The following is a 20,815-nucleotide window of genomic DNA, read 5'->3' on the forward strand; positions in this document are numbered from 1 at the left end:
GCTTGAGAGGAATAAAAATTGAGGAAGTTCATCAAAGGGTTGTAAAACATTATTAGGGTAGATGTGGATGCTCGAATACCCAAAACCATCAACGAGGACATGCTTCTTTGCGAAGATCTTTAAGGCAAAGTATACACATGGAAGTGGAGCAAGGCATGGGTTTAGGGCTGATTTTGGCACTTCAACTATGGGCAAAACTTTAATTGGTGTTACATCTCACATGGGTCCTCCTAGATTCCCAACTATTTATTGAAGAGGTGGGAGAGAAAATTTCAGATTTGGCAACTCTCTTTAGAGTAACTTTATTGATAAAGACCACATTAAAGACTTGAAGAATAAGGGCTTATGCTTTAAGTGTGGAGACAAATGGAACAAGGGCTTGTGCTTCAAGTGTGGTGACAAATGTAAGACAAATCATTAGAAGGTTTAAAAAGCCAAGAAGAAGACCCTAGCATGATTCTTGTTGAACCTTGCCATGAAGACACAAAGGAGGATGTGGATGATTATGAGGATTTCTTTGAAGATGCCAACAATAAAGTTGAACATGTTGAGAATGATAGTGAATTTCCTTTTGATCAAAGTGGATCAAAGGAGAGTGAAGTTGACTATGATGGGTTACCCTTGCCGGCCGATGCGTATTCATGATGATAAGGATAATATGGCCACCTTGTGCAATATCTCTAGTGATGCCTATGTCGATTGCAACGGTGCAAGTACATTAAGGTTGAAGCCATGCATAAATGGGAGGGTGTGCATGTGCTGGTTGATAGCGGGAGTGCACATAGCTTCATCAACACAAAATCCATGTGTAGTCTCAAATTACAGCCCATAGCTTTACCCTCATGGCATGAAGTTCAAGTGGCTAATGGGGCAAAGATGGATTGCTGATCAACAAAGCATAAAGCATTTGCTTACATAATTGTTGGTCTCACACATGCATATTAAATGGGCGGCCTTTATTCGGAGTTTCCAACCCATTATTCAATACCAACCTAGTAAAGAAAATGTGGTAGCAAGCGGATTCTCTTTGTAGAAGGCCTAACATAAATAATATCTCAGGTGTGGAATGTTTATCTTTTGAGACTATAAGAGATACTTATGACCAAGATTTAGATTTCGCTTCTTCAATAGAATCTTAGATAGTGGTTAGATTCCTCAAGCAGATTATTCCTATCATAATGGTTACCTTTTCTTTGAGAAAAGATAGTGGTTGGATTCCTCAAGCAGATTATTCCTATCATGACGGTTACCTTTTCTTTGAGAAGAGATTAGAATAGAATCAAAGATAGTGGTTGGGTTGGATTCCTTAAGCATATTATTCCTATGGTTACCTTTTCTTTGAGAAGAGATTATGCATCACAAAACCTGATCTAATTTGTGATGCATAATCATGATGGTTACCTTCTCTTTCAGAAGAGATTATGCATCACAAAGCCTCATCAGCAATTTGTGATGGAAGAAATACACCAACCCCCTCTACATTTTAGAATATTTCTCGAGATTTCTATTGGCCTACAATGAAAAGAGATATAGCTAAATTTATCTTTAAATACATGATATATCAAAAGATAAAAAGCTACAAAGATAAGACCCAAGGCTTACTTACGCCTTTACCTGTTCCTCATAAACCATGGGAACAAATTTCTATGCATTTCATTATGGGCTTTCCCAACATAGTTAATCAAAATGATATAATTTGGACCACAGTTACCGCTTTAGTAAGTAAGCATACTTTATCCCTTACAAAAAGACTTTGACTGCTTATCAAGTTGCCCATTTGTTTTTGAGAAATATTTTTGCACGTCATGGTTTACCAAAAGTCATTATCTTTGATAGAGATTCAAAGTTTTGTAGTGATTTTTGGATTACACTTTTTAGTAATCTAGGCACTAAGCTGGACTTCACAATTGCCTTTCATCCTAAGTCTAATGGTCAAATAAAAGTCATAAATAATGCAATTATAGACTTACTTAGAGCCTATGTCTTATCTCATCCAAAATAATGGGATAAGTACATTTACATATTATAGTTTGCATATAATAATACTACTCATTTTGCTACAAAGAAAGCCTCTTTTGAAATCGTTTATGGTAAAATTCTTTCAACTCCTATCACTCGTCTTTCCCATACTATAGAGGATGCAGGCAAGCTTACTACATATTTTCAAAGCATCCATGAACAAGTTACGCAAGCTATACAAAAGACACAAGAAAAATACACAAAACAAGTGAACAAAAAGTGTAAAAGATGACTTTTCATGTTGGCGATTTCGTTTTGCTAAGAATTGCCAACAAGTACTGAGAAGTGTTGAAAAGGAGCCCTATTGTAAAATTAGCTCCTAGATTTTCTTTTCATATTAGCTTGTTATGACCATTTAGAGGACCAATCCTTCATCTATGAAGAAGCACCCCAACTTGTTGATAATAAAGAACAACCAATATCTAAAGCAATAGTCAATCACCAACATACCACTACACGCAATGGCAACACTTACACCAAGTACCTTTTGACCTTTAAGAACCATCCAAGAGAAGATTCTAGATGGATGCCTGAGCGATTCTTTCATAAATTCTAGTTGGATGCCTGAGTTATTCTTTTGCAAATTACCTTGATCTTATCCATTCATACAACCAAATATGCAACTAAGGAAAGTTGCCAATTCAAGCAAGAGGAATGTTAGCTACACACCTCTATGGTCGACCGGGGACTCTTGTGACACCATTGTACTATATACGGTACATGGGTGACTACACATGTGGGTGATATCCACATATTCCACATGGATAGTATATGCATGATTGGTATTGACTTGTATTTTTGGGTCTAACTATGTGCGTTTATCGCAAGATTATTTGCATGTGACGGAACTAACATTATTGTTTATTGTTATCAGTAGGTGTATGAGCGGCGAGTATTCGCATGGTTGTAGTGTGCCTCCCATTGATGCGAGTGCACGGTCAAAGTCTCTCGTGGGTGATGATCTATGTATGATTGAGTTAGTCTCCCGGCATTTTTGGTGTATGCCTGTGTTGCATGGCTCTATTTATTGAGCATCTATTTTGAGTGGTTCATACCACAATTTTGATTTTGGACTATGGCCATGTGCCCAAAATTTTGTATACATGTGCTAGCATTGTACGAGTGAGCTAGCCATTATTTTTGGGTTCACACGTTATCTTGCTAGTTGCACTAAGGTTGTTTTTAGTCCATCTATTCTTGTAAACAAGCCCACATTTGGAAAAGGTATGCTATTAATGGCTCCTTGGGCTATTTTTTCCAATACATACTAAGGAAGGAGAGGCCACTTATGCAAAGGGGGAGTTTCAACCAAACACTTGTTGATGGTGAAGTCTACTTATGTTATGCTTGATCTTGTTAATTTGTTTTAAGTCTAAGGTTTGGTCCTATTAATACGTTTGCTGAGAGATTAATTCTTCAAGTTTTACAAAGATCCTGAGGACAACATTGTAATGAAACTTTGTCAAAATCATTCCATGTTTTGTAAAGCAATTGTACTTGTTCATCACATTAACCCAATGGAGTTTAGTTCATACTTTAAGTGTGTATATCTCGTATTGATCATGAGAGAGGAATGCTGAGCAAGGTATTGATAGTTAACCAATTAGGCGAGTAAGTCTGGGATTGACACCCTAGACGACAATTGCAAGCTGTTTAGCGCAAGTACTCTATCTTCCCGACCACCGCGAGCAAGTAAGTCTATGATTGACACCCTAGAGAACAATCGCAAGCTGTTTGGTGATGTTGAACGCAAGTACTCTCCAACAGCTCTAGCGAGTAGGAAGGTGGACCACTACTACCTTTGAGGGTGAGGGCCCCTTAGATAGTTACATAGGCCAAGTTGAGCAACCTGAGTTGCGATGCGATAGTAGCAACCTCAACGTTTATAATTGGTGAGAAATCGAGAGGTGTCCACAATGACTTGCAATCATTTTTAGTAGCTCACAATTCAATAGAAGACAGAATTATATAAAATGTGCTACGCAATTATTTTCCATAGGTGTCACTTCAAAAGAAAACAAAAAATGAATAAAAATATTACCAAAACTGAAGTTTTTTATAAATAAGAATTGCAAAAAACCTCCACCCTGATTGAATGAGCCCAACACCTTTCATGGAAAAGTTCCCCTCCATTTCTCACAATATCTTGCACAAGGCAGGACCAAAAGCTTTAATGTCTGCTGACGTATAGCAGTAGTGCTCATTACGTGGACTGCAAACCTCATTATTGCTGACGTGGAACGCAACTAATGTGTGCTGAGGTGTGGTGCTCAATTTAGCTTACTTGGGAGGGAGCAGATCATCTAGCAAACTAACAACATGATCCTCAGGCGTGTGCGCAAGCAAGCCTTTCCTGTTCCCGTTGCAGCTCGCCAGTCAGAAAACCCTTTTCTAGGATATGGTGCCCCACCCTGTTCTAGGGTTCTCTATGAAGGACAGCATGGCGGGAGAGCTTTCTCTGGTTCTCCAGCAGGGTCTCCTTCTGCTACTGGAGCCCCGATCGGAAAAATCCTGGTGGCCAACAGAGGAGAGATCGCTTGCCGCATCATGACGACCGCTCGCAAACTAGGGCTCCGCAGCGTGGCTGTCTATAGCGAGGCCGACAAGCACTCTTTGCATGTGAGCATGGCCGACGAGGCCATCTGTATTGGCCCTCCTCCCGCCAAGTCCAGCTATCTGAATGCTGCAGCCATCGTCGATGCCTCGAGACGTACACGAGCAGATGTACTTTCTATGACACTCTCCATTTCAGAGTGTTTAAGTTGAAATAAACAAGAGAGAGAGAGAGAGAGAGAGAGAGAGAGAGAGAGAGAGAGGTATTAACGTCGGTAGAATGCAACACGAGGGCATATACGACCAACGGTGGGACTTGAACAAGAGAAATATGTCTCCTGGGTGAGAGAGAGAGAGAGAGAGAGAGAGTGATATCCATCTTCAAAAGACCCAAGGTGGTCTATGAGACCAAAAGTACTTCCATGTGAGATTGAGCCATGGAAAGACGAAAAGAAACTAAAAGACTCATACAAAAGCAGGTATGTGTCTATCCCATCATTATTATCATACATATCATCATAGTGAGCATTATAGTGATACATGTCCAAGTACATCTCCGCATTAGTACATAGGAGAGCTTATGTGTGTGGTGCATCCCCATTTATCCAACATAGGGGAATCTATGATTGTCAAGAGGCTCGCCATGTCCACGAGAGAGAGAGAGAGAGAGAGAGAGAGAGAGAGAGAGAGAGAGTTCTATTAACTTTTGTAGAAGGTCAAAATGACCTATGAGCTTAGTCACAATGCATTGGGAACGGGAATGGGAACGGCCCATGCCGTCCAGAACAGGAATGGGAACAGCCCATGCCGTCCGGAACAAAAATGGCATATAGGGATTAGGGAACGCCACGCCAACACACACACACACACACACACACACACACACACACACACACACATATTAAAAGCTATTGATATTTCATTTAAAACATGACAAACTATGCATAGCCATTGTGATTGATCATGAGACTTCTCTTGAGTACTCAAGAAAAATAGAAATAGATTCAGAATCCAGATTCCACAATCAACTAGTGAAACTTTAAACAATACAAAGAGAGGGGCAATGCATAGGAGCTACAAAGACATAAAAAAATGCTCATGAGCAAATCCCAAATGTCAAACGACAAAAAACTAAAAGATGGGAGTACAACATATCAAATGTCAAGATCAGCAACTAAATCATTATCAAGTGCTCTAGAAGAGCTCCCAATCTCATCATCATGGTCCATGTCCATTTGCATTGCATCATCATTTGAATCTAAAGAACGGTGTGCATCGATGAAACCCTCTGCCTACGGACTGTAGAGCTGACTAAGTAGTGGCAGATTTGCATAGACGTAAACCAAATCACCTATTCTTTGTGTAGCAAGTCAGTTTCGCTTCTTTGAGGCAATGTGGCTAAATACACTCCACAATTGCTTAATAGGCTTCTTGGCTCAAAATTCGAATGGCAAGATGTTGAAGCTCAGGAGTCCCTGCTCCATAATCCTTCCACCATAAAGCGCACCCACATTGCATCTATCTCTGCGCATCTGCTGAACCAAATCTTCCTTGCCTGCATCTATAAATTGATCTTTGATAGACCTCCTATGGGAAGGATTTGGTCCAATACTTTCTCCGAGCCATCTACGATCTCCTCATTAGTCTCTTACACACCCTTGGAACTCTGGATCTAGCACAAAACCAATTGCATGCAAGGGTGAATGATAGCTATTCCATTGAGTTTGGGAAACTGCTCTCAACTCCTCTTGCCTTCCCTCATTAGGCTCCACCTCTCTAATGTGCTCTATCGTCTTGTCCATGCCCTCATAAACCTTGCCAATGCAAGGTTGCTTGCTGTCTGCAGTCCTTAACATGTGAATGATGGGCTTCACAACAACATTAAGATGGCCGACATCAGTCCAAAATGCATCATGAATCACATTATTGTAGCATGCTCTACCTGTAATTGAACGAGAGGTGGGCCAATTAATCCACTGTTCACTCACCACAAGCTGTTTCAAAACATTTTTTACCTATTAAAGCCTCTCCAATATAGGCAAAGCGGGTTTCAGAGTATTTTAAGATATCCTTTTGGGGAGACCTCTTTCTGAACTCTGAGAGGATATAGTGGTGACGAGTGATAAAACTGACAATCTCTCTCCTTTTTCCAAGAACAGGTGCCACCCATGGCAAATCCCCAATGTCTTTCAACAAATTATTCAGCTTGTGTGTGATACAAGGAGTGTGTGATATGGGGATATCTCAACTCCAACTTTGCCCCTGCAACTCTATTTGATGCATCTCCATCTCCTATGAGCTGAATCACATCTTGTGGACCAATGGTGTCAACAGCATTTGCCCACCTCCTCCACAAGCACATTGGCACTCTTCCTTGTTTCAGTTGTAGTATGTGAGTATAAGAAATGCACACCTCCTCGTGAATAAGCCACAATACCATGGATGGTGAGAGAGCGAGAGTCACTGTAGCCATCAGTGATAAGAGACTCCATTCCTCTTCTACCCAACACGAATATTCTCTGATGATGCTGCATCAATGGCGTCTTTCTCCTTTTTCAGCAAAGTGGTCCACAAAGTCTCTGATGATGGAGTATATGTGCGTCCAAATCCAGCAATTGCACAGATATGGTGATCTTGCCACTTAATGTAATCATGAAAGAAAAAGCTGGCCACTGCAGCATCCACAGCTTCTCACTTCCAAGGATCCCATGAACCAGGAATAGTTCTTTGGCCACCTCGTGATGGTGCCAAAAGGCCCAAGAGGATTACCCGGAGTAGAGCCAATGCTCCCAGCTTGTGCTGCATAAGTACCACTAGATGCACTAGAAGCAAAAAAAGAGGGATTTACAGCTGCAGACCTTGGAGGTGGAGCTTGAAACACCCGTGCATTGAGCCTTTTCTGTAACTCCTCCTCCTTCTCTCTTGGAACTGATCGGCAAAAACCACATCATGGCTAGGTTCATGCATCAAATGAGCTTGCACGCGATTGGCACCTCTTGTCTTTGCTTGCTTGCAATACCTTCACTTCCATTTTCTGGCACCTCCACTTGCATATGTCTCCAAATGTCAACATTGGAAGCCTCTCAATACTCTTGATCATGATGCACTGATGGCTTACTCTTGATCATGAGTGACCATGTCAACACTTGAAGCCTCTCAATACTCTTCCATACATCCTCCCCCAGTCCTGGTTTCCAAATGGCTACTCCATACATAACTATTGGGCGCACTAAAGTGTTAAAGAGCCAACACTTAGTGTGGGTTCTTGAAAATGTGCCTCGAAGCATTGTTTCTCCAAATGGGCCAAGGGTGCATGCCGGTAAAGATGTGGTCAAGGCACACCCACCCTACCTTCGTTGCGCGAGGACCAACCTCCACCCTAGGGGGTGTCATACTTGCACCACAAGGGCATTGTCGCAGTTCTCAAGGGCATTGTCACAAGGGGTGTACAGGTCCAAGTAAGGTAAACACAAGCAGTTAAGAAGCATCAGGAAGGTCGTGCATAGGTGAATCCTCAGCCTTTAGCCCATGGAAGTTAGGTCCTCAAAGGAGTATCTCAGTGGCTTCCTAGGAATAGGCGGTGTAGCCTCAGTTAGGTGCCTTGATCAACCTCAGTAAGAAGTCATCAGGCCGTTAAGGGACAAGGGTATGTAGGCAAAGGGAACAACATTGGAACAAGATGCCCATTTTCAATGCGAGTCATGGAGTAGATTCATAGCTATGATAGGGATTTCAATTAAGCTGCCAGGGAAGAAGTATAACAAGTTGGAGTCCCAGTACAATCCATAGTTGCAAAGAAACGCGTTTCATTCATTTTTTATGAAACGAAATGTTTCTTTCGGATGAAATATGTTTCTTTCCCTCCCACTTGCTATCATTACATTTTGGGTGTTTTTTATTCAGGAGGCTACTGATGAGGGCATCGAGGATGTTGAGGATTGAGTGCCCAGACTCCAGGTTGAGGACTCTAGTCTTTGGGGCTATGAGGCTGCCCTAGTTTGTCATGCATCTATCACCCTAGTTTGTCATGCATGTATCAGCATGCTTTACTTTGTGTATTTTAGACTTCAGTTTTCTTTTTTTGTATCAGCTTAGGATTTAGACTTTTTGTGATCACTTTGAATGCTTAGTGGACTATGTCACTCTTGCCTACTTTATATATTGTTTCTTGAGTTTTGAGCAATTCCCATTATTGATGATGGAATCCGGATCTTGATTCTTGATGTTGCCAATTTATTTTTGCCAATTGGTCGGTTGGATGCTCACTATAACTGGGTTACCCTGAGTCTTTAGTTTTAACTTGTAAACATGTTATAATGTGTAAATGATGCATGTTTGATATTGTGTTGCAGACAAGGCAACATATTTTTGCATATTATAAACTTATATATATATTTTGGGGCCTATATCCTCCCTCCCCCCTCTTGTATGAAACGTTTTCGAAATGTCTAGGATTCGAAAGAAATGTTTCAGAAACGTTTTTGAAACGCGTTTCAAAAAACCCTTGGCAACTATGATACAATCAAGGGATGATGACAGTCATCCAAAGTTACAAGACATTGAAAGTTGGATTCCCATCATCAAGCTCGGCAGGAGGGGGTGTCATGTGCATGCAGCATGACATGGCTAACCTCACATCTTATCCCACATTTGGAATATTAGGCATTTATTTGGGGCATTACCACCAAGTCGGCAAGCATTTACAATAGTACATCCAGTCAGCCAGCATCCAGGGTGCCACGTTAACAACCCGGCAGCCACACGTGTGAAAACGTAGCATGTTATGGTAATTTAGATCAGTCATGGTTGACATTATCTATTTAGGCCGATTTGCATCATGGGAGTCTATATAAGGCATACCCATCATTGTACATAATTCATCTCTCTCCCTCTTGGAGATTGGTCATAGACTAGTCATATTTTGGAAGGCCATTGGCCAAGCATACATGTAAACTTTTTCATGTACATATTACATATACTAGAAAACCAGTCTCTCTCTTTGTAACTATTTGGTCCTCCTAGCTCTATTTCACATGATGAAACCCATGCTCGGACACCAGACAGGTGGAAGAAGACATGGGGACAGGGTTCATAAGGTTTGATTACGAAAAAGCACCATTCTTGGTCAAAAAGCAAGAAAAAGCAAAGAGTCAAACAGGGTTGACCGTGAGCGAAGGGCACCATTTGTCATGTGCACAGTGTGTATCTACCGTGTGCTACACGCACGCAAGACTAGCTTCGAGGTTTGGGGAAGCTTGGAGCTAGGCAGGCTGATTGGCGAGCTGAGTTAGGGATAGACTAACGGGCGGGCACCCAAGTATGGATGGGCGGGCGTCCAAGTGTCGATGCCCGATGACCGGCCAAGAGCCTACAAGGTTAGTCATTAGTGATATAGAGTCTCGCATGTTTTGTGAGAGCTCTATGGTCTGGAGCCTGGATCTAGTGTAGACATGCACCTGCTTTACGCAGCCGAGGCCGGCAGCAATCTCGAGGCCCACGAGGGTAGCTTCGTGGCGGTATGGGACGTCGCGAGGAGGAGATTGGTCGGTACGTCAACCTAGTTAGCTCAGCTCGTGGCTCGGTGGGGACAGCCAAGACTGTGGGATTGCCCATGTGGGATTGCCCACGGCTGTCGTGGTTGGGAGGTGAGTCAGGCCTGCACTCCCCCTTGTTGTTTGTTTGCAGGTTTCGAGTCTCGTACCAGGAGCTTTCCACGATCCGGTGGGGTGTTGACAGTGGTATTAGAGCGTGCCTCGTGAACGAGCAAGTCGGTAGGTAGAGAAGATGAGGTCGAAGAAAAGGTATGTGTTCAAGAAGCTTGCTGTTTGTTATGCATGCTGCTGTTTTTTTTCAGATAATGTGTTTTTTTCATCAAAGAACCCGTGATGGAGAAGGTGGTCTAGTATTGTTGTTTTGCTTTGCAAGAAGAAGGCTGAAGATTCGTGTTTGTGCAGTCACATGAACTGTTGAGAGAAAATAGAAAAAGGCATGTTCGTTTTTTTTGTTGCACGTGAGAGAGAGAGAGGAAGCGTGAGATGTGGTCGTGGACGATCGGGTGCTGGTCAAGTACTGCTGGCCGGTTACATGCGTTGCTACCGGCTGTTGTAGGCGAAGGCTGCCAGGCCTACGCAGGCTTGTGGCCAGGCCTACGCAGGGGTCACGTCTATGCAGGCAGGTGCAGGGCAGATATGAAGTACCGGCAGCCACGGTCACCTGACAGCAGGCGGCGCCGACTAATACAAAAGCGCTGGTAGCACGATCGGCGACGGTAGCAGCGCGAGTGACGCTAGCAGACGGGCTGGCAGCGATAAATCCAGGTGGGCGAAGGAAAAAAAAACACAAAAGCATACCAGCATCGATTTTAGCTTTTGTTTTCTTTTGAAAAAAAAAACAAACATACGTTGTGCTTTCGTTTTTTTTGTGTTAAACCTTATTAAGGGGTTTAAAGACCCATCTAAGGTTAAAGATGTGTTTTTTTTAAAGAAAGCAGAATATATATATATATATATATATATAAAACACAAAAGCAAAAGCTCAAGTAGCTTTTGGGGACAGTTATATAAACCCCTAAGTGGGCTTCTTGCCACACATCTCTCAAGTTTTCAAGCTCTCAAGTGCACTTTTATTGTGCAAAGATCGAATTTTCTCTCCACTTGCTGTCTTCACAATGTCGACCCAAGAATCGGAGTTGGAGCCCCTTGTCGAACGCGAAGGCTTGCCGGCTATGGAAGATACGGATGCCGATCTTTTTGAAGATTATGTGTCGAAATCAGATTTCCAAGAGTTCAAAGTTGCTCTCGAAGCTTCTTCTTCAGAACGTCAGGCACAAATCGCCGCCCAGATGCAAGCTTTGCAGAACTCCATCTCTCTCTTGACCACTACCCTCTCTACTCTTTCGGGTATGGATACCTTGGCCTCTGCTTTAGGCCCCAATATTACTCTGGAACCCTTCGGGGGCGAGCAAAAGCAGCGTACCAAGGAGATCGTGGACACATGGCTACATAAGTGGTAGGTCCATTTTCAGTGTCATCCATATGATGATGGAAAAAAGATCCAGTTAGCTGCAGGTTCCTCTCAGGCAAAGCTTTGCTCTGGTGGAAGGAACTCAACCCTAAGCCAATAACCTGGGCACAATTCGAAGATGTCCAAGAAGGAATTCCTCAAGAAAGAGGATGATTATGATGTTGTTGTCCGGTTTACAACTTTGACCATGACCTCCAGAAGTTTAGGGACTTGCAAATGAAAGCTACAAAGATGGATCCCACTACTCTTTTGGGATTCTTCGTAGCTAGTTTACCAGACTCATACCGTTTACAGGTTAAAAATAACAAATGCAAAACATTGGACGAGGCCATTCATTCAGCTTGTATCTATGATGATACAATGGTCTCTTCCAAGTCGAAATCGGTTACCGAGCAAGGGAACAAGCACCTATGGCTAACACGATTGAAGGAAAGTCTTCGGACCAACCTTCGAAGAATTCAAGTTCGACACCAGCGAAGAAAAAACGACTCCTTAAGGTTTTAAAGCTCAAGAAGGAAGGACGTTGTTTTATCTGCGAAGAAAAAGTACACATGCGTAACGAGTGCCCAAAGCAAAAGGGTTGCAAAGACCAACGTAGGACCCAAGCCAAAGGCAACTAACCAGTTGTCTTTGACAGGTACGTCAGTTACTGTACTTTCTCGCCCTAGTACATGCTCTGATTGTCTGTTCAACTCTAAAGTATTTGGCTTGCATGATCTTCTCCAAGTTTATGAAGAAGTGAATGGCCATAGAATTCACATTCTTCTAGACCCTGGCAGCTCACATAACTTTGTTAACTACAAACTTGTATAGAAATTGAGTCTTGATACGACACCCAGCGGTCATACCTATGAGGTACGCCTACCTGCGGGAAGGCAAGTATGGGATCGAAAGGTGGAGACCCTTCCAATCCAAATTCAGGACTACAAAAATACTCTGGAATGCTATGTTGTGCACCTAGAAAATGTAGACTTGTTATTAGGGATTGAGTGGTTTAAGACTCTTCAAGTCCAGATAGATTGGTCTAGTCATATTTTTTCTTTTCAGCATAGGAACATCCAGTATAGTATTTTAGGTGATTGTATTCATCTCTCTCAGGGTCCTCTTATAAATACAATTGATTTTGGAAATATAATGGATTCTTCTTTGTATACCGCTTTCCATTGTGTATTGATTCCACTTTCTTCCTTTCTTATCCCTTCCATGGATGTCAATGAATTAAGTGTGTTTGAAAGCAAAGAATTACAGAAGATACTTGATTCGTTTCAAGATGTATTTCCTAAGGAACTGCCATCGGGTTTACCACTTGAACGGGCCGTAGATCATCGTATTGACTTGATCCCTGGTGCTCATCCTGTCAGTATTCCACCTTACAGGATGAGCCAAGCTGAGGAAGATGAGTTGGCTAAACAACTCGATCCGTCCAAGTAAATCACCTTGGGGTGCACCTGTGTTGCTTAGGAGAAAGAAGGACAACACCTGGAGAATGTGTATAGATTATAAGAGATTGAACAAGCTGACAATTAAGAACCGTTATCCTCTCCCTAGATCAGATGACCTGATTGACCGGTTAGCAGGAGCGAAATATTTCACAAAGATAGATTTACGTACTGGCTATCACCAGATACGTTTCATGAAAGGCATGTCAAAAGAACCGCCTTTCGGACTAGGTATGGCTATTACGAGTTTCTCGTATTACCTTTTGGGTTGACCAATGCTCCAGCCACTTTCCAGCAAATGATGAACGATCTTTTTCGTGAACATTTGGGGAAATTTGTGGTGGTGTTCTTGGATGATATTTTGATATATAGTCGTACTCTTGAGGATCATGTTAGACACCTCACGATTGTCTTATCTATTCTAAGACAAAATCGACTATATGCTAAGTTAAGTAAATGTGAGTTTTTTATGACAGACATCATTTACTTGGGACACAAGATCACTAGAGATGGATTGAGCATTGACTATGACCGAGTTCAGAAGGTTCTGGACTGGCCTATACCGCGAACAGTGAAACAACTTCGTTCTTTTCTCGGTTTTGTTGTTTTTCTTCGGAAATCTGTGCGGGAGTACTCTCAGCTCACACTACCGATGACCGACTTATTGAAAGGTCGTGGACGTAAGTCGGCCTTATGTTCTTGAAACTGATGCCAGTGACTATGCCATCGGGGCTGCTCTATTTCAAGATGTTAGAGCGGTTGCTTTTGAAAGTAAAAAGCTAGACGACACTCAATCTCGTTGGCCAACCCTTGAGAAGGAGCTTTATGCTGTGATTCATGCTCTCAAGGTTTGGAGACATTATTTATATGGCTCCAAGTTTGTGGTATTGACTGATCATCAGTCAATCAAGTATGTGTGTGATGCAAATGATTTGAGAGGAAGGAAAGCTTGTTGGGCTGAGTTAATGCAAGATTTTAATTTTGAGATTCGTTATAGAAAAGTGTCCATGAATAGCATTGCAGATGCGCTTAGTCGACTTAGAGAGGTGAATACTTTGTCGTTCACCGAGATTTCTACTGACTTATTTTAGTCATTGAGAGGACTTTGCAGGATTGATAGTTATTTTGGTCCATTTTGGCAGAAGATCTAGGACGGGAGCTCATTGATTGACCAAGACTCGATGACTGAACAGCCTACCATTCAGGCTGCAAGAGGCCAGTGGATGATTCGGAATGGTTTACTATTCCGTAATGACAAAATTTGTGTACCACAGATCCCGGAAATTAGGTCCAAGATGCTTAAGGAGTGTCACGACGCCCCTTCTGCTGGACACCCTGGGGTACACAGGACGCTCTCGTTAGTGAAACACACTTTTTATTGGCCAAAGATGAAAGGATATGTAGAAGATTATGTTCTCAAGTGTCAAATTTGTCTGGCAAATAAAGCTGAACGCTTTAGACAGGCTGAGTTGTTGCATCCTTTGCAAATCCCAGGTAATAAATGGGAAAGTATTTCCATGGATTTTATTACCGGATTGCCAAGAACACATCAAGGCTACGATTCTATTTGGGTTGTGGTAGATCGCTTGACAAAAATGGCTAGATTTCTACCGACCCGGCAGACTATTACAGCTACGCAATTAGCATGGCAGTTTATCGAGCAATTGTTTAGACTGTACGGGTTACCGCAGGATATAGTCAGTGATAGGGACTCTAAGTTTACGAGTGATTTTTGGAAACTTGTTTTTGAGAAGTTGGAAACAACTTTGAATTTGAGTTCCTCGTATCATCCTCAATGTGATGGCCAGATTGAAAGAGTGAATCAGATTTTGGAGGATATGCTTCGAGCATATGTATCCAAAAGACAGAGTTCATGGGAGGGTTATCTTTCTATGTTAGAATTTGCATATAATAGTACTAAGCATACGAGTACAGGTTTTAGTCCTTTCATGCTTATGTATGGTTTTCAACCTAGATCACCTGTTACAGTAGGATTCTCAGGACTTCAGCATGATGCAGCACGTAATTTTTTGCAAGATATGCAAGAAATGTTACAAGTTGCGAAAGAATCTATTAGAAGTGCTCAAGACTGAGACAGATTTTATTCTAATAGACATCGTTCACCCATAGAGTTCTCTGAAGGAACGATGGTATATTTGCGAGTTCCGAAAGATTCTGAGACTTTACGGACAGGTCGATCTCCGAAATTATCCCCTAGATACTGTGGACCATTTCGTATTACACGAAGGATTGGTTCAGTTGCATATGAATTGGATTTGCCTTCTCATGTGAAAGTTCATCCTGTATTTCATGTCAGTAGACTTAAGGAAGTATTGGGTGGAACAGACCAGTTAGTTACTCCTCAAGAACTTATAGATGTCGAGGACATGACATTTGTTCCGCACGAACCTGAAAAGATTCTTGGATTTCATGAAAGAAGATTGCGTAATACGCTTATCATGGAATACAAGATCAAGTGGAAGGATCGTGTTGAGGAGGACTACATGGGAGACATTGACTACTCTTCAGAGAGATTACCCTGGCTTTTTAGTGAGCTCAGGAGTGAGCTCTTAGAGGAAGGAGAGTATGTCATGTGCACAGTGTGTATCTACCGTGTGCTACACGCACGCAAGACTAGCTTTGAGGTTTGGGGAAGCTTGGAGCTAGGTAGGCTGATTGGCGAGCTGAGTTAGGGATAGACTAACGGGCGGGCACCCAAGTATGGACGGGTGGGCGCCCAAGTGTGGACGCCTGATGACCGGCCAAGAGCCTATAAAAGGGTGGCCAAGGTTAGTCATTAGTGATATAGAGTCTCGCATGTTTTGTGAGAGCTCTATGGTCTGGAGCCTGGATCTAGTGCAGACGTGCACCTGCTTTACGCAGCCGAGGCTGGCAGCAATCTCGAGGCCCGCGAGGGTAGCTTCGTGGCGGTATGGGACGTCGCGAGGAGGAGATTGGTCGGTACGTCAACCTAGTTAGCTCAGCTCGTGGCTCGGTGGGGACAGCCAAGACTGTGGGATTGCCCACGGCTGTCGTGGTTGGGAGGTGAGTCAGGCTTGCACTCCCCCTTGTTGTTTGTTTGCAGGTTTCGAGTCTCGTACCAGGAGCGTTCCACGAGGAGATCCGGTGGGGTGTTGACACCATTGGAAAGAGGAGACTGAGCCGGACCAAAAAGCTAAAAGCCGCTTTTTCAAAAAGCAGTTCTAGGGCCAAAAAGCAAGGCCCTAAAGCTAGAAAAGCAGAATAAGAACTTTTCACTAAAGTTAAGTAATATTTTACTATCAAAAAGACCAAAAGCAAAGTTAAAGGCAAAAACAAAGCAAAAGCATCACTTTTTGGCAAAAAGCCTTTCCGTACCACTCTATACGTACCGTACCTCATACGGATAAGGTCTTCGTACCAAATATGAGGTTCAATGTACAACACTTATTTGGCCCTTTTTTTAATTATTTTAGTCAGTTGTCATTGCTCAGTAGTTAATATATTAGTTTTGTCATGTGCATCATAGATGCCATGGACATTCTCAGGGCTAGATCCAGAAGAGGCAACCAGATAAAGAGTAGAACCAGGATGATAAAGCACAGAGCACTGATGGCAGTGTAAACTGGAGCAGGACTTGGACCAAGGCATGGAAGAAGCTGTCGGCTGGCTGCCAGAAAGGACTGTCGGCACCCATCAGCAGTGCCAAAGACCTGTCGGCTGCACACTGAAGAGGTTGGCTGAACCAGAGGACAAGGGCAGCAGCAGGCGCATCAAGATCCAGGAGTAAATCTAGTCGGGGCTGAGTTAAATAGCATTTATGCATTTAATACTGGCCGACCAACAGTCGGCCAGTTCCCCATGGATTTCAAGGGGCTATAAATAGCCCAAGTGCTCATTGTTTTATTCATTCTCTCCCTCTAGGGGTTTGGATCATTAGGGGTCCCATAGGGGACAGATTTTGGGGTGTTACCACCTTTTATGTAAGGCAGCCCATGGCTACAGATTTAGGTACCTTTTTGTACCATAGAATATACTGAATTTTCCAGCACCTCTCTCTCTCTACTCTCTCTCTATCTATACCTGCGTTTTTGCATCAGATGGTTCTCAAGAGTGTTTAGGGCTGAAAGAAGACTCTGTAACGCGCGGAAGCTCTGGGTAGTCATCTTTCAGCCCTAAACACTCTTGAAAACCTTCTGATGCAAAAACGCACCATCTGATGCAAAAACGCAGGTAGAGAGAGAGTAGAGAGAGAGAGTGAGAAGTGCTGGAATTTCAGTATATACTATGGTACAAAAAGGTACAATATCTGTACAGCCATGGGCTGCCTTCATAAAAAGGTTGTTAACCCTAAAATCTGTCCCCTATGGGACCTCCTATTGACTCACACCCCTAGTGGGTGGAATGAGTAAAACATAGAGCTATGGTGCCCCTTTTATAGGCCTTTGGAGCATGTGGGAAACTGGCCGACTGCTGGTCGGCCAGTTACTGATTCATAAATTCAATAAAAATCCTGCCGACTGGTTCTCTTGGATGCGCCTGCTGTCAGCACCCTCTGGCCTGCAGCCGACAGCTCTTTGGTCATGCTGATGTCATCCTCCATGCAGCCGACACACTTCTGATCCATGCTCTGCTCCAAATCCTGCTCCATGTCCATCTTCTACTGGTTCATAATCTTTATCTGCTTGCCTCTTCTGGATCTAGCTCTGAGCATGTCCATGGCATCTGTGATGCACATGACAGACTCCCAAAGCTTCCGCGTGTTACATTGGTATCAGAGCATCAGGCTCAGCAAAGCTAAACATTGACTCAGTCCCAGATGATGGTGTACAGGTCCAAGGTACAGGAAAGTACACGGATTCAAAGCCCAAGGCAAGGAACACAGATCGGGAAGAACTCCCAGGAGGTTTGTTGGTGGTGTTCCACAGTGCCAGAGGGGATGGCAGTTCCGTGAGCCAGATAGGTTCTCAGGTAACGGCCCCAAGGGAGGTTGATCCTCCAAGGGTGATGTGAAGGTGCCAAACTCATCTCTCAAGAATGAAGACCAGGACGGTGTTCCAAGTCAGGGCAAGAATGGATTGTGGACTAGAGGAAAACCGATGCATAGATCTTCGTCAAAGACAGAGTGGTTTGGATAACAGGCCGGGTGTTCAGAGAAAAAGGTTTGCCAGGGATGGATGATGACAAAGGGACTTCGGGACAGGATTGGGATGATGACAGTCATCCAAGAGCAGGTTGGAATCCCGTCATCAAGTTTAGCAGAGGGGGATGTGATGTGCATCATAGATGCCATGGACATTCTCAGGGCTAGATCCAGAAGAGGCAACCAGATAAAGAGTAGAACCAGGATGATAAAGCACAGAGCACTGATGGCAGTGTAAACTGGAGCAGGACTTGGACCAAGGCATGGAAGAAGCTGTCGGCTGGCTGCCAGAAAGGACTGTCGGCACCCATCAGCAGTGCCAAAGACCTGTCGGCTGCACACTGAAGAGGTTGGCTGAACCAGAGGACAAGGGCAGCAGCAGGCGCATCAAGATCCAGGAGTAAATCTAGTCGGGGCTGAGTTAAATAGCATTTATGCATTTAATACTGGCCGACCAACAGTCGGCCAGTTCCCCATGGATTTCAAGGGGCTATAAATAGCCCAAGTGCTCATTGTTTTATTCATTCTCTCCCTCTAGGGGTTTGGATCATTAGGGGTCCCATAGAGGACAGATTTTGGGGTGTTACCACCTTTTATGTAAGGCAGCCCATGGCTACAGATTTAGGTACCTTTTTGTACCATAGAATATACTGAATTTTCCAGCACCTCTCTCTCTCTACTCTCTCTCTATCTATACCTGCGTTTTTGCATCAGATGGTTCTCAAGAGTGTTTAGGGCTGAAAGAAGACTCCCAAAGCTTTCGCGTGTTACAAGTTTTCATTTCAGTATTACCATTGTCTTTCATGCTATTTTTGTATGGATGCTAGATATTTCTTATTTTATATATGTAAATACATACATACATACATAGTAAAAAACGTGAACGTACTTAAATAAATACATACATACATACATAGTAAAAAACGTGAACGTACTTAAAGTACTTATCTTGATGCGTACTTTATGTACTCGTACCGTGCACGTACCATACTGCACCGTACCTAAAAGTACTCAACCACTATGGCTTACACTATCTATCTCTTTTTCATGCGTTTTGCCTTAAGGTTCCTACGGGTGCTTAAGGGCTGCGATTAAGGCATGGAGGCTTCCACTTTGTCAAACCTTGATAATGTGGAGAGGGAAAAAGTGCCCTTTGTAAGCCCCCGTTCACATGGTCACTACCAAATATGTATAATCCTACCCAAAAGCTTGAGGAATGGCCAGCATGGAGAAAGGGATGAAAACGTCAGTAGCTGTCAATCTAACATAAAGGATTCTCTGTGTAAGTAACTTGGGCTAGTGTGGAAGACCGTAACCTTGGTTTTACCAAGGTTAATAGTGATGTCTCTGTCATGGCAAAACTTCTGTTAAGTGGTGTTGCAGCTCCTCTGGAGAGAGTGATGAGATTACTACATTGTACATAAAAAAAGGATAGATACTATTGTCTCTGAGACGACAAAAAAAGCCCTGTAGTGCAGCTCCATAGATTTGACCTTCAAGTACTTAACCATAATAGTGTGGTAATTTTGTGGGTTCTTTGGGTCTTCTACTTTATTTTGGATAATGGTGTTGCTTCTTCATGATTCTAAAAGCCTTGGCAAATGGTCTCATTAAAAAACTTTGTCAAGACACGTGTGGTGTCCCATACTACTGGAGCCCAGCATCCAGTTGTGAGGCTAGCATTTGACCTAATCTTGTCACGGTACTCATCTTTCAGAAATTCTCCCAATTGGAGACCCTTGATTATGAGCACTCCACTCACTGAATCTCGTCCCAGCCCTCATGACAAGATTTGTGGCGACTTTGGGGTCGGTCTTTGTGGTGACTCGACCCATGATTTGCCAGAGATCGGGTTGAATGGTGATTCTCATGTGGGCTTGCAGTGGGACTCGAACGGTGGCTCTCCCAAGATTGCGAGTGGTGCTCAAAGTGATGCTTGGAGTGTTCTGGCTGATCAATCTTTTCCTCTGCTTCATCCTTGGGCTCTACGGTCCTATAGTGACCACCAATACCAAGCCGAAGTCTGGAGTCCCTTGAGCTTGAAGCAACGTGGTTATTGAGCTTTGCTGACAATAGGATGCACAAAGCCGCTATCTTCTCCTCCGTGGCCATGATGAAGAAGTAAGCTGAAAATTAGAAAGTAGCAAAGGGTACCCAAAGAGAATTTTTCCAACCCCGACTTTACAGGTGTCCTCTAATCAGGCAACCAACACAAATGGAATGCTGGAATATAAATATTTTGCAGAAACCGCAGGCTTTGATTTAATTGCGAGGCTACTAGCTGGGTGCATGTGTTCATAGAGATGATTAATACAATGGAAATATCAGCAAAAACACAAGCACACACCAATGACCTACAATTACTACCATTCTATTGTTTCTTGAGTATACACTGTATGAACAAGCATGTCAAGTGACTCGAGGCTAAGAACTGAACAGAAAACCTAACTTTACTGAAGAACTCTGTCCTTGAAACTCCAAGTTGCATGAGGACCTATGTTGTGGCTGAAGATGGAAGAAGAAACTTGGTGCTGAAGTTTGGAGCTGAAATCTGCTCCTCCTAGCTATGCCAGGTGTGGGAGAAGGTTGGCCTAGTTGAAGGTAGTATGAGAAATGAGGGAATAAGTGGGCTATTTATAGCTGAATATGTTTAAGAGGA

At 43.1% G+C, this 20,815-nt stretch overlaps 1 protein-coding gene across 3 annotated transcripts in view; it reads left to right on the forward strand.

Moving 5' to 3' along the window:
- The first annotated feature begins 4,190 nt into the window (after positions 1 to 4,190).
- The window catches only part of MCCA (methylcrotonyl-CoA carboxylase alpha chain), an 85,408-nt gene continuing 68,783 nt past the window's right edge, over positions 4,191 to 20,815 (forward strand). For 2 of the 3 annotated variants that reach the window (XM_086819539.1, XM_086819540.1), the window contains exon 1: positions 4,191 to 4,743. In XM_086819539.1, the coding sequence (XP_086675665.1) occupies positions 4,339 to 4,743 (405 nt within the window). In that variant the 5' untranslated portion in view covers positions 4,191 to 4,338. The remainder of the gene's footprint in view (positions 4,744 to 20,815) is intronic. The other variant, XM_086819541.1, reaches the window with a different exon arrangement.

This window comes from Cibotium barometz, chromosome 25, assembly GCF_041138505.1.
Source record: "Cibotium barometz isolate CiBa-2024 chromosome 25, ASM4113850v1, whole genome shotgun sequence".
Lineage (NCBI taxonomy): Eukaryota > Viridiplantae > Streptophyta > Polypodiopsida > Cyatheales > Cibotiaceae > Cibotium > Cibotium barometz.